The sequence below is a fragment of the Nipponia nippon genome, unplaced genomic scaffold (genome assembly GCF_047370975.1).
Source record: "Nipponia nippon isolate SJK-2023a ecotype South Korea unplaced genomic scaffold, ASM4737097v1 scaffold_2, whole genome shotgun sequence".
NCBI classification, from domain to species: domain Eukaryota; kingdom Metazoa; phylum Chordata; class Aves; order Pelecaniformes; family Threskiornithidae; genus Nipponia; species Nipponia nippon.
The window spans coordinates 56,353,621-56,367,445 of NW_028262336.1; the positions used below are offsets into that span (position 1 = coordinate 56,353,621).

Below are 13,825 nucleotides of genomic sequence, written 5' to 3' on the forward strand. Positions count from 1 at the left end.
TTCCCTCAGCATACTTCATTGGCTGCTTGGTACAGTCAAAGCAGCAAAATAATTTCTCTGAGCATTTGGTTTTTTGGGGTGTGGGGGGAATCAACAAAGACCTGGTCAGCCTCACTTCATTATTTGCGTTCGTGCCTGGCTGCTGCAGGATGTAACACCTCGCTTTGTCTGGAAAGCGAGCAAGCATTCAGAACACATTACTCACAGGCTGCAGCTCCCGGCAAAGTCACCTTCATGCCACATAACTTGCAGGTAGGGAACACTGCACAGTGACTGCAGCTTACGAGGGAACTCTCCGAAACCACTTGCCCCAACTCCCTACTGTCAATACCTACAGGGTGAGATCCTACTCGGGCATAAACCCACTACCTGGACAGTAGCTTATGAACTGTGCCCTGTTGCTTTTAGGGATGAGAAGGACCATTACAGCCTTGTGATTTGATTTTTATATTACAGAATGTGACAAAAAGCCAACTTTTCCCTACTGAGGCTACCTTCTCTCTATGCTTCGCCTACAATCAAATGAGCGGGAGGCTCCTGTAGATGGCTACTGAGAAGACTCTCTCAGGCTTCTCTAGTATCCAGCTTAGTGTGCTAATGCAATTAGTGTTCAAGCCACAGCTGCAGAGAGTGACTTTCTGGTGCCTTCTCCAACTATTTCTCACTCCAGTAATCTGTAATTCTGCGTTCAAGAACTGGGTGGGTTATGGCAGGTTGGGCTTGACCACGTGATTTAAAGAACTAGCAGGAGGCATGCAATAAGGACTTCCCCAGTGACTAACTGAATGACTTGGCTGCATCATTCTCCCTCTCAGCTGTCATCTCAGGGCCTGCTCTCTAAAGAGCATCACTGGACTCTGGCCAGTCACCAAGCTGCAAAATTCTTTCTTGTAACTTAAAACAAAATCTAGAGGAAATAAAAAATTAATATCAGTTTTCATGCCAAGCTCCTCAGGGATCAGACAGGATTTCTCCTGGAACTCTGAAAAGACTAACCACAAGAAGACATAATTTAGTCTGTTTATATTATATCACTTCCCCAGGAATAAAAATGCAGGTAACAGAGCTCAGTACAGTGATCAGTTTTATTTTGCAGGAATCCAAGTACAAATTCAGCTTTGCGGATACAGTGTTAAAATTGGAAAGAATGAAAAAAATCTGAAGGAGACGCACTGCACATTTCTTCCGTGGGTTTCTTCTTGTGGATCAGGTGTTGATTTCTTTCTCTCCCTTCCAGAGCCAAAGGCAAGCCCTAATCAGGCTGCCAGGTTTACAATCCATGCACACTCAAGATGTATCATCAGTGATTCTCCTGACAATGTATCAGCTTACAAAAAAGTGTCTGCCTTAACTAAAAGCTGAGTTGATGATTGTCTTCTAAGAAAAGAATATCACATTTCTCCACTTACTCTATCTTGTTAGGTACATAATGGAGGTACTATTATTTCCTTCCTAAAACAGCATCATAGAGTTTTCCAGTCCTCTTGACTTGAACCTCTCCGAAGCCAGCTGCCTCAAGGAGCTTGCTGTACTCTGCTGCTGTTCGCTCTTTTCCTTCTGTCTGCACCAACATATTCATCGAATACAGTTGGGTTTCTAAAGGCCCACTTTTATCTTCATTCAGAAGTGATTCAACCAGCAGCACTCCACCGCCTGGATGAATAAAGAGAAATAAAACACATGCTGAGCTCTAAAAAGATGAGACATTTTTCAGCTGAGTTATTAGATTCTAACCTTTAGTTTCAGGAAGAAGCAGCCTCTACATCAAGTCATAGTTCAGCATCACAGAAGACAATGAAAGAGCAAAAGAATTGGAGCATGCCTCTGCCTGGCTACCGAGGTACCGATGTACTGGGGCTGAAGGGGATACTACGGCTGGGATGGAAATTCCCATTTCCCCCAGCTGAAATCCCCAGGAGCTTACTGATTTTGCAGAGAACCTGGCTCTGTAAGCAGTATTTTCAAAGCTCAAGGATTCAAGGTGATGCTTAATGGGATTTTTACTATGACATATACAGCTGTTTGTCTAAACAATTCCCCAAATCCCCAGTCCTTATACCTAAATATGTTGAAAGAGGAGTCCCTGTGGAGGAGAGTAAAACTGGAAGCCAGATAATGAGAACTTAGGCCTCATTTGGCTCAGCTGCACACAGCTGGCTTAGGAAAGCAAAATACTAAACGAAGAAACAGCTGCACTGAAACTCTGCCACCCAAATCTCACATCAAGACTGGTGTGCTTTGCATAACTGATGGGTGAGAGTCTCCCTGGTCTTCAAGAGCTCACACCTACCAGGTTTGCAAGCCTTGTGGACTTTTGCCAGCAGCTGTCTGCATTTGTCATCCTCCCAGTCATGCAGTATCTTGGATAAAATATACAATTCAGCTTCTGGAATTGAATCTTTAAAGAAGTCTCCTGTAAAGCAAGAATACAAGTATGATACAAAACTCCCAAAACACAGAGGGCTGAGTTAAGCCAATATTCTCAGTTACAGCAAGTTCTAAAGACTCTGGGCTTGCCATATCCATCACCCACATCAGACAGCAACAGTTACTAGGTAAAAGCCCTCTGTGGCACTGCACAGAGGTTTTTGTTCTTGTTCAGTCTCAAGAAGGTCTGAAGTGTTTAAAAGCAGCAGCTCATCTGAAACAGCCTTTGATGCACAGGAAAGCATTTGAGTCTAAGTTTTGTCCAATGACAGGAATTCGGATTCATAAAGCTTTAAGAAGAGGAGACAGTTTCTCATGGTTTCTGTCATGGAAAAAAGGAAAGAATTTTCCCTTATTTAAGCAAATTTTCAAAGACCTGCGGTAACCACAGAGCTACATCATAAATCCATAAGGAAAAAATACACATCTCACCTCCTAGCACTAGCTTCTTCATCATGCCTTTTGTTCAGCACCTGGCATACTGCATTCAGATTTTTCTCTTTGCATCTTTCTTTGTCATTTCCACTCCCATTTCTTTGCACCACTGGCACACATAACATTTCCTGTGTTTGTCCATCTTTGTTCTGATATACTGCCTTCCTTCCTCAAGGCTTCTTTCCTCTCTCTGAGCTTTAAGCAATATTAAGTCATTCCAACGGTTTGAAGGCTTTTGTAAACATTAAAAATTAGATCTCCCTACAATCATTTTCATCATAGATGGTGCAAAGACCATGAAAGATCTATGGACACATTCAAAGCCTGAAATATCTTAGGACTTGAAAGTCAATCAATTGTGATCAGAGAAGGAAAACCCATTGCTCAGGGCAGGCCTGGCATCCCGCACATCTGCCAGGAGGTCTGCACAGGGGAAAAGAGAGTGTTAGGAAGATTTAGAACATGGTATGGCAGTTCTTCAAAATTGCAGGACTTTTTTTTGTTTTGTTTTGTTTTGTTAAAGTTACCCTTGTTCTGAAGAAATCAAACAGTTCTGTTCAGGAGTAAAGAGCTTCTGGGTTCCTGAATAATTAAGTTGTGTCTCTGAGAGAAGGTAGCTGCAGGTGCACAACTGGGACAGCATTGCAGTAGCAATGAATTGCAGGCTTGGGCTGGGGAAGCTGCAGGCTGGGACGCTTTGCCCACATAAGGGGCAGCTGGAGACCTGAGCCTCCAGTATGGTACCTCTGAGCAAAGACAAGGGACTCAGGAGCAACAGCTGTGACAACACTACACTGCTGTTCGCACCTACCTTCGTGGAAAGTGATCCGATGCTCCTCAGGGGGAATAAATTGCTCTTTGGCCACTTGCATGACTTTTGGCAGGTCATAAATTGTGACTGTGGAATTTGGGTACAAAGAAACACACTCCCGGGCTAAAGCTCCTCCACCTCCTTTGGGGAGAGCAAAAGAAGGTCAGTGCTGACACAAAACCAACTTGTTCAGCACCATCTCCATGAAGTGATGCAGGCAATAGTATATTCAGCCTCATGGGAGCTGGCAAGGTACATTTGCTCCCCACGTGTTGCTGAAGGGGAAGAGGGGGGACAGGAGAGGCCACCATCTCCATTTGCTCTGCAGGGAGCCCTCAGGCCCCTGACACCCAGGCCTATGGGGTCAGCCCCAACCCTTACAACTCTTACACACCTCAGCCCTCTTACACACCCTCAGCCAGACCCAGCTGTGCATGCTGGAAGGTGGAAAATGAAAAACAGAGCTGCTAAACCAGGCACTAAACCATCACAAGCAGTGATGGAGCCTGCGAGGGAGCCTGATGGATCCCATGAATCCTGGCAGTGCTCAGCAGCGCTGGGACAGCAGAGCGCTACAGGGTAAAAGGCTGCAGACAATATCTCAATGACACTGACTGAAGTGGAGGAGGGAAAGAGTCGGGAACCAGAAGAATGTATCAAGCAAGGCACAAAAAAATGCCAAACCTGCCATGTACGCAAGGGGATGGACCACTACTCACACAAATGAGGCTCTGTAGAGAAAAACACTCAGCTTCCTAATGCTCTCACCACTCTCACATTTCTCTTTTTAGCCCAACCTCAGTAAAACACTCCCTTTATTGCTGACAAGATTCTGAGATACATCCCGCTTTCCATTGCTTTGCCCATCATACAACATAGGAGTTATTTTTCTTTTCAGAGCTTGTAAAACAAGACAGTTCAGAGGCTTGTTAAAGAAGATCTACTGACGCTCACCTCCCAGGTCACAGATCTGCCTGAAAGGGGAAAGGTCAAATGCAGCAAGAACATCTCTACCACATATACTCCATACTGAGTTCTGGCCAGCCATGAATTTCAGCATTTCTTCTTCTGATCTAGGAATGCAAACAGACACAGTTATGTAGAAAAGGTAATGACAATATCCTTGGTGATTCCTATCATATAAGTGTTATTACAAGTTTTAGCTTAAACACTAATCTCTGTTTTTATTGACACTGAATACATTCTTGTTGCGTATAAACCTACCTTGAGCCTTACTGTAGCAGAAGTGTACAGCTATGCATTCATGCATTTAAATAGCAAATTAAGACTAGAGAAGTCCAACGGTGTATTATGCTGCTAATTCTCAGGCTTCCAAAGGATTTTTTTTTTTCCTTCAGCTACCATTGACTCTGTGCCAGAGACCTGTGATATGTTTTTCAGAATAGGAAATTATATACTTCTATTCAAAATATCAGACAGTGTCTCAGTAATGGATATTGTTGAGAAAGAAAAATGCTGCATGATGGTTCTAATGATTGGAATTCTCACATCATCATATTTAATTGTCCTGAGCCGTAATTAAAAACATTAATTTTATCTACAATAAGACGAATAAAGTTTCTATAAATATACTAATGATTACCTGTACATTGCTCCAAAAGGGTCCTTAGATGAAACGCCAAAAGCTCTTTCATATTGGTTTCTTCCTTCTCTAAAATAGCAACCAAAAAAAGTGTATGAGTGTGGATTTCTTTTTCTTTCACCCAAACATACCTCAGGGCTGCAGTTTCAGCTAGTTCATCACTGTGGAAGGTGCTCAACTTTCTACAGAATATATGCCAGCCTGTTTGTAATGGCTGCAAAGGCACCTTCACTTGCCACCCCAAAATATGCTGATAGGTTTCTCAAGAATTCTTTCACAAGAATGACTGGTTCTTTTCAAGGCCAGGTTGGACAGGTAGGAAGATAGTGGAAGGTATGTCTGCCCATGGCAGGAGCGTTGGAACTAGATGATCTTTCAGGTGTCTTCCAACCCAAACCATTCTATGATTCTATGATTTATGGGAACACATCTCAGGTAAAGGTGCGAGACTGGTGCAATCATCACCATCACGCACACCATGTTTGACCATCAGTTGCACGGACTGGAACAAGTGAGACTCCAGCCCCATATTAAACTACTCCTATACACCTTTGCAACAGAAGTATCCTTAGCCATCATTACTGATCATTTACTTTGTTGATGCCTCCTCAAGGAAGACCCATTGTAACAATCAAGTGCTTTCCTGAAGTTCAAACACACAGAAATCTGATTCCTAGATCATCTCTACCATCAGAAAGAAAAGGAAAACAAGAACACACACAAATGGAAAACAAGAAGAAACAAGAACACATGTTGGCTGTGGTAACAGCCGAAACAATCTGTTGGATTTTCTTTCTGAGAACCAGCCAGCATCTTCATTGTGCCCTTCCCCAGAAACACACCAGTCTGAGAGCAGCCACACAGATGCCTCAAAGCAGGCTGCAACAGACGGCACACAACGCTCCTCCTTACCTCACAGCATCGGCCAAGTAGTGCCAGCACAAGTAGACTGTGTTGGAGTAATACATCATAATATGATACTGAGACTTGGGACTTGATTTTGTAAGGTAGATGTTGGAAATTTCTGTGTTTCTGTAGAGGGCTAAAGGGTGAAATAAATATATTTACTAACATGTATGATATAACACCTTGCCAAGCCTATAATACAGCATGGTACTTATCACCAGAAGATGTCTATATGACCAAAGACAAAAACTCATGGCTTCCACAATCAATTCTTCCGCTGCAATGAGCAGTGGGTGAGGGCTACTGAAATGTGTGTTGCGCCATTCAATGTGAGTAAACACTACCTACCTACACTTACTCTGGCATCAAACATTTCTTTCAAGAACAGCAAGAGGAATGCCTTACAAGTGTCATCATTTACCTACAGGCTTTTACTATCAGAGGACGTTATTGGTATGCTCTATTTAAATGAGAAGCCCTTGCAGACAAGTCTTTTTTTCTGATCAACATGGTCAGCAAGTGGGACACAAGTCCCCAAAACATCATGCCAACCAAACCTACCCTCTCTCAGTTCCCTAGGGCCAGACCTTCTGCAGACAGATGAATGCCTAAAGGACTCAGAGAAATCTGCCCCGCTTCCTCCAATGCATCTGCAGTGGCATCACTCACCCACGGGACTGGCATACAAAAGGAATATAAAAGATAGATCCTGCTCTCCCTAAACTCATTGGCCAACTACTGTAAGCCCTAAAACAGGGCAAGACAACACAAACCAGAGCAGAGGACACAACTTGTAAGACTCTGGCTAGTCCTGATCAGCTCAGTTCAGATCAGCAACCATACTTCACATGGTGGTAAAACTCCAAAGAAAAATCAAAAGGTGTTTTTAAATCATGATGTTGCCCATCCACCCTGGCATTTTGTCTTAAGGTTTAAAATCATGCCCATGCCTCAGAGTTTTCTTGAGACCGGCTCTTTAGAGACTCCAAATATCTTCTCCAAGGTCACCTGAGGCTCTTGCACAAAGAAGTTTAGGGATATTGAGCCCTTCACCTGGTTTTTACTTTACACCTTTAATCATGCTGACATTTGGTGCTTGTCATTCAGCTGAAGAGGAGATGGTGTACTCAGGCAATTCTCTCCTCCTTCCAGCTACAGTAACTGGCCTAACACTAGATATCACCTCTCCCCACATACTTTACCTCACCTCACTTTCAAAACCATCAGAGGTTTAAGTCTTTTAGTTTCTTCCCCTTCTTCTGCCTTTATTACCTCCTTCTTGCGTCAGCTCTACTGCCAAGAGCTTCAATCCCACACAGGCATCCAGCAGTCTTTCCATCCCTGTGGTGCTGGTACCCAAGTGTGCAGCAATGGCATCTGAAGACAGAGGCCCTCCTGACTCCAGCAGAAGATCAAACACCCCCAACTCACAGGCAGTGAACATAACCTGGGGGTAAGGAAAGGTGGGAGCAAGGGATCAGGTGAAAGCATGAAAGCCTACTGCATTTCTAAAGCTGCTTTGTTGGAGAAAATATACACATCATATTTTTTCATGTAAAATCATATTTCATATAAACAAGTTCAATGATTAAACTGAAGTTTCTCTGAACACAGATAATATCATACAGTGCTTGTAGAGCACCTTTTTTCATTTCTTTTCCTTTTCTGGCAAAGCCAGCCAACGTTTTTGGCTCACAAAGTTCACATTTAGAGACCAGGTTTCAGGTGTGAATGTCCCTGCCTCTTCTTTAGTTTCAGAGCACATTCTCACAGTCTCTCTTGCTTTTTGCCTGGACAGCGCAAAGGCAAGACTGTGTGGTGATGGGTTTTTCTGTTGTTGTTTTTGTTCTTTAACTAAGGATCTAACGTATGCTCCAGTGAACCCTGGAGACTCCCCTGTGGCTTGCAGCAGCAGGGAATATCCCACTGTATAGACCCTATTTTCAGGGACTGACGTGCACGACTACAGTGGTCTCCCTGAGGCAGGGAGATTCCTCTCAGCTAAAAGGAGTGCCCTATTTGGGCCAGCAGAATTGTTCTGTCTTTTCATAGAGAAGGAAGGTGTGTAACATCTCCAGGAACAACCCACAACCTTCAGACAGACATATGTAACCATACATAAGAAAAACATCCTTTAGCTGTACACAGTCAAATTTACAAGTATTAGCCTATTTCTCTGGCCGCACAAACACTACTAAAACAGTAACAAAGGCATCAACTCAACTGACTGCCTGTATCTACAATGATTTGATAAATTCCCATGGGAAGTTCCTTTTACCCTCAGTAAGAACGTGGTTTAACCAAAGTTGAGATCGTTTCTCAAAAACATAGGATCAGTGTTCATTTGGAAAGCATTGGGCACTCCTCTTTCTCAGCAAGCAAAAGGATTTTTCATTATCCATTTTTCCTCTCTTTACTGTCAGCTCTGCCTTTCAGGAGCCTTAGGATGCAGCAGTATTTGCACAACCCAAAGAGCGTTCCTTCCATTACCACGTTGGCCAGAGGTGCAGCAAGGGACAATAGGAAAGGTAGTAAATGAGGAAAAAACCTCCATTGCACTGGATATTATAATTTTATGCCCATGTGCTTACACACACAGAAAGGCAAATAACATCAGTAAACAATAAGGAAAGTGGAACTACTAGTTCTACCTTTGTGCCTTAATCAAATGCTGTTTGGAACAACAGTCATTATACCAGACTCTTTCTTTCACCTGAAAAGAGGCAATACATAGAAGTCCTCAAGCTCAGCCTTCTGCATAATACATACAGACAAACCACGGGAGAGGGAAGGAAATTCTTTGAGAAGATATTTGAAAAATCTTGCATGTTTTAACAGGGAGGGAAAAAGGCAATTCAAGTCAGCTCTCTGTTTCTCAAACTCCAAAAATGAAAAGTGGGAAGAAAGCCCACCACTGAAGAAACCTTCCACGTTTGAGGCAGTCAGACAGCAAGCCCTCAGCTATAAACTCCTGTGTTTTTTTATAATGCCTCATGCAGAAACAAGGTCTGCCCATCCAAGCCCCCAAAGGTCAGAGGGGTTTCAGTAAATGCTAAGTCTACCCTGAGGGGTAACGTTGCCTTCAAATCTTTTTTCTTTTCAAATTTCCCTCCTGCCTAAATGAGCAGACAGGATACTTTCATTTGAGATGGTTTTCATTCCAAAGACTTCTTTCAGGACCTAAAGTGAGATCCTTGAATATTTCTGTCTGCAAACTCTTAGACATCTGTCCAGGACTGAGTTATATTTCTTACCTTTGAGACTAAAAATCCACTGTTGTATTCCAAGATGGTTTGAGGATAGTCAAGGTCTTCTGTGGAACTCATTTTCTTTCTGGACTGAGGCACAGATTCTCTGGTCTTCTTAATTTAAATAAGCTTCTTTCCACCAGGCACAAAGCACACCAGCTGATCCACTTAATCTTACTGCTTCTGAGAAACACACTGGTTACAAAACCTGTTAGCTAAGTCATTTGGCTTCGATGGCTCTTTCTACCAGGTTCAGCCATTCCTTTGACTCTTCCATCATCAAGTACAAGGCTAAAGAAGCAGTGCAGATTAAAGCTTGCTTGTATTGTCAGTTCAGCAGCCGGTTAACATGCTGGTACTTCAGAAGCACTTGAAAGCTGTAACAAGCAAAACAGAAATCAGTAGAGAACAGCATCAAGAACCTGAACTCAGTGCGATGCACCAGGAGTTCATAAACCAAAGTGGAGTCTTACTCGGGGCTTGTTCAAAAGCAGCTCTACTCCATTGGGCTGGCTTTTTGATGCTAGAAGACTTCCCAAGAATAAAAATCCTTACGTATCCCAGTCAGCCCAATGACGTCACCCCAGAGGAAAGACGACAATTTGGCAACACAATTCTTCAAGTGAAATGCGAACGTTCCCAGGGCTTTAAGACTGAAGGAATACCAGCTCAGCTCAAAGCGGTGACGGCATACTCCTGGCCAAGCCTAGCATCTCCCACGGCCCTAACTGCACTCACCCCTCACTCAGGCCTATGCACAGCACTTACCTTCACCATACTGAAACAGAGACTTGTTCAGCCTTGGGCCCCGGGTCATGTACCCAGAGCCTCCGACCTTTACCCATGCAAGGAAAATGTCTGGCATAACTACTACATAGCAGGCAAGGGCTGCCGAGGAAATAATCTGAGAGCAGAATCCACACAAGGAGCTGAAGGAGAAGAAAGCATCCTACCACAGTCTGTGCCTGGAATAATTTCCATCCAGGTGTTGAAAACCTGAGTGTGCTTCCCTGGCCTGGTTTGCAAGCCGTGCCCACAGAAAGGATAAAAGAAACATGTAGCCAGAGGGGAGCTGAAACTTGCTGTGACAGGCACAGGTCCAGGTGACCCTGGGGCTGGCAGTAGGGTACACCCCATCCCTAAGTGCAGAAGCAGCCAGTCCAAAGAGAAGCTGTAAGAGTCTGTTTGTTGTGCTGCTTTGTCACAGTGACTAGTTTGCTCTGACAACGATCACTCAGGTGAAGTCTACAAGGAATTAAATCTACTCTTGTTCCTTTTCTGCATTTTGCAGGTCCCCTCACATACCTGTTTGATAGCAGCACCACAGCAGGGGTGTCCTACTTGTGCTTTGCCATGTTTTGGCAGAGCAGGGTGCTAAGGGATGACAAAACATTCTACATTTTCCAGCTGGCTGCCACAGTCTTCCTCCCCTTCTCTGCAAAACTAACCAGGGGCATGCAGCAAATCCTTGGAAAGAAAGAACGAAATGACTGCCAAGTGTCAGATGTGGCATAGATTTCAACTTCATGCAGAACATACCTCATAGGTCTTTCATCAGAAAATTAAAACCCTGGGTTACTTTCCTGAAACCTCTCTGCCACACTGTCCATTGCTCCAGCTTGTAAATGCCTGACATCTTGCCTTTTTGGGCAGACTCTGCAACTCTCGGGTAAGAAAAGACTCTTTCCATCAAGGAAAGACTTACAGTTTTTATATCACACATTTAGCAACCCTTCAGGCAACAACATTAAATGAGACCTGTCTTAGGTAATACAGTAATGGCAAAATGTTACAAAACAGCATTTTTTCAGTGGTAGCTTTCTCCATACTTCAGCGATTAAGTTAATGGGCGAAACTTGAGCGATGCAGTAATCAACACGCTGTTCAACATTTTGTGTAAATTAGCTTGGTGCATGTTTAAAGACTGCACTTTACAACTTTGTCCCAACACAACATTTTAATGTTCTCTTCCTTTCCTAGGAAGTAGGATTGTATTTACACGCTGCTGCTGAAGGTTAGTTCTGTCCTTCTCTTTTGAACCTGCCTCATTTTAGAAGTAACAGGCCAGTATAAAGTTTTCCGTATGTTCCTTCTGACCATTTTGTGGATGCAGTGAAACTTTCTCAAGCGAAAGGTTCCACTGTATAATCCTTCTGTGAATCCGTATTTTCCATTCAGATCCTTACATTTCAGCCAAAGGACGCTGTATTTCTTCTAGCCAGTAGTGAAACAGCAACCTACTTTAAGAGTTTGTTGTTACAGTTAGCTAAAAAGAGATTGCTAACACAATAAAGATTTCCCATTCCCGGGATCATAACAGCTATTCAGATCCAAGCCATCAGCCACACTGGAAGCAAACGCTTGCCACACTGAAATATACATTTCTCTTCCATTGAGCTAAACAAAACAACTCTAGGAAGAGCTAGCTGCTGCTCACCAGCTTACAGACCACTTTCCTCAAATGAGTCAGCCACAGATTGGTAATCAGATATTACAGTGACACTGAGTACAGCTGCATTAAAGATTCATGAGTACGAAAATGCTCAACCTTTGATTCTTGTAGTTTTGACTAAATAACAGATGGTGATGTGCACAACTGTAGACTAGCATGTCCTAACGGGCCATAAATTCACTTCACTTAAGGCAAAGTTATAGGGTACAAGAGGCTCGGGTAATAAAATGACCACACGGTTAATTAAACCCACTCAAAGTACTTTTTCAATCATGACTAAATCTGTCTGTTGAGGACAGCAGATGTAATCGTCTAATGGGATTACTACCGGTAGTGAGATGTAGGGGAGGAGGGTTGCAGATAACCCACACCAGATTGATGCAAAGCCACACGTGGTGCCTTGCTGTTTCCAAGTAAACAGTTAATGAGGCTTCAAGTCTAAGCTCCTCTTAAGCTACAAATGCATTCACGAAAATGAAATTGCAATAGCTTGCTTTCTCTCAAAAATCCATCAGGGATTTTGTCATAGCGGTTAGACCACACGCAGGCTTAAGCTGTTACTTTATCTCCACGGTTCTATTTTGGTGATGAATTTTTCTTTGCCTAAATGACCCACTACAAATACTACACAAAAAATAATTATGTTATTTTTGCATAACATTTGAAAGTAAGAAATTACCTATGAACAGTAGATTTAGTAAAATTAACGTGTCTGCCAGTGAGAAATGGCATATGACACTATTTTCACACATGCAACCTTCCTTATAAGCAACAAGTACAGATCTCAGGGATGCGAGGTTTTGTTTGTTTTGTTTTTTTTTAAGGATCCTAAAAAGCCAAGATACTAAGTATCATACTTTTTCTTTGAAACTGAACATCCAGTTTTAACAAAATGCTCATTTTCTCTTTTATAGCTTCTAATTCTTCTCATGTTTTACAATAGATGCATTTCCCTAGTAACACGACTGTTGCTTCATTTTACAGCTAATTTTATTTTTTTCCTGTTTATATCAAATATACTACTGGCAGACATTTGGAGTGGGCAGGAAATCCTGTATACCCAGCTCATTCTTCTAAGCAAACCCTCCCTTCTCCTCCGTTTTCCTTATAGTAAAAACTCTGACTGAGAATGTCTTTTAAAGTCTGTCACAAGCAATCCAGAGTTGTTCTCAGTTTAACTTCCTGGCCTGCAAATAATCTCTCAACAAATCATTCAACCAAATAGCCATTGAGACCTCCGTCAGAGGAAGGTCCCAGCAGATAAGAGGCATAGTCTTCCTGAGGACAGACAGGTTCACTAGCTAAAAATGGTAGAGGCCGAAACTTTAAAGAGAGAGAAATGCAAAAAGAAAACCAAGACAGAGAGCAGCTGAGGCAGGCTCTCATGTCAGAAACGACTTGCACTCTGTCGAGCATCACAAAGGCAATCAGCGGACATGCAACTGCCTTGCAGAGGCCATTTTACACTTGCCAACCTGATAATCCTCTCCTCCATGTCTTCAAAAACAGAGTTTCAGAAAGAAGCGTTCCCATGGCTTCACACAGGCAAGCACCCCTGAAGTCCTTTTACCTGGTGGTTCACCTCAAATGTTTTTTTACAGCCTTATGCTGTTTGCAGGTGTGCTGGTTTTGGCGGGGATAGAGTCAATTTTCTTCATAGTAGCTAGTATGAGGCTATGTTTTCAATTTGTGCTGAAAACAGCGTGGATAATACAGGGATGTTTCTGTTACTGCTGAGCAGTGCTTACACAGAGGCAAGCCCTTTTCTGCTCCTCACCCCACCCCACCAGCGAGCAGGCTGGGGGTCCACAAGAAGCTGGGAGGGGACACAGCTGGGACAGCTGACCCCAACTGACCAAAGGGATATCCCACACCATATGACGTCATGCTCAGCATGTAAAGCTGGGGGAAGAAAAAGGAAGGGGGTAATGTTCAGAGTTATG

The 13,825-nt window shown here is 43.1% G+C and overlaps 2 protein-coding genes across 6 annotated transcripts in view; both read right to left on the bottom strand.

Annotated features, from left to right (window-relative positions):
- AKAP17A (A-kinase anchoring protein 17A) overlaps nucleotides 1–13,825 on the bottom strand; it is a 39,524-nt gene that overhangs the window by 10,146 nt on the left and 15,553 nt on the right. Inside the window, exon 5 of one of the 4 annotated variants that reach the window (XM_087757502.1) lies at nucleotides 9,668–9,807. The exons of 2 other annotated variants lie outside the window; for them this stretch is intronic. In XM_087757502.1, coding sequence (XP_087613628.1) covers nucleotides 9,791–9,807 — 17 coding nt within the window. In that variant the 3' untranslated portion in view covers nucleotides 9,668–9,790. Of the gene's footprint in view, nucleotides 1–9,667; nucleotides 9,808–13,825 lie in introns of those variants that run through there. One more of the 4 variants, XR_015704721.1, reaches the window with a different exon arrangement.
- ASMT (acetylserotonin O-methyltransferase) lies at nucleotides 1,068–9,575 on the bottom strand. Of its 2 annotated transcripts, XM_087757505.1 has the most exons (8): nucleotides 9,437–9,575; nucleotides 7,455–7,629; nucleotides 6,189–6,318; nucleotides 5,277–5,345; nucleotides 4,628–4,746; nucleotides 3,674–3,814; nucleotides 2,291–2,413; nucleotides 1,068–1,653 (listed from the first exon to the last, which is right to left on the bottom strand). In XM_087757505.1, the coding sequence occupies exons 1-8, from the start codon at nucleotides 9,506–9,508 to the stop codon at nucleotides 1,442–1,444; spliced, it is 1,041 nt and encodes a 346-aa protein (XP_087613631.1). In that variant the 5' UTR covers nucleotides 9,509–9,575; the 3' UTR covers nucleotides 1,068–1,441. The 2 variants fall into 2 exon arrangements, with proteins under 2 accessions (XP_087613631.1, XP_009460141.1); XM_009461866.2 differs by lacking the exon at nucleotides 3,674–3,814.

Excerpts from the sequence above, each read along its gene's own strand:
- ASMT (XM_087757505.1), bottom strand. The coding sequence starts at position 9,508 with ATGAGTTCCACAGAAGACCTTGACTATCCTCAAACCATCTTGGAATAC. Across the intron at positions 4,747-5,276 it reads CCTTTTGGAGCAATGTACAG|ATCAGAAGAAGAAATGCTGA; the intron begins GTAATCATTAGT and ends TTGCATTCCTAG. Across the intron at positions 3,815-4,627 it reads GCAGATCTGTGACCTGGGAG|GAGGTGGAGGAGCTTTAGCC; the intron begins GTGAGCGTCAGT and ends CTCTCCCCAAAG.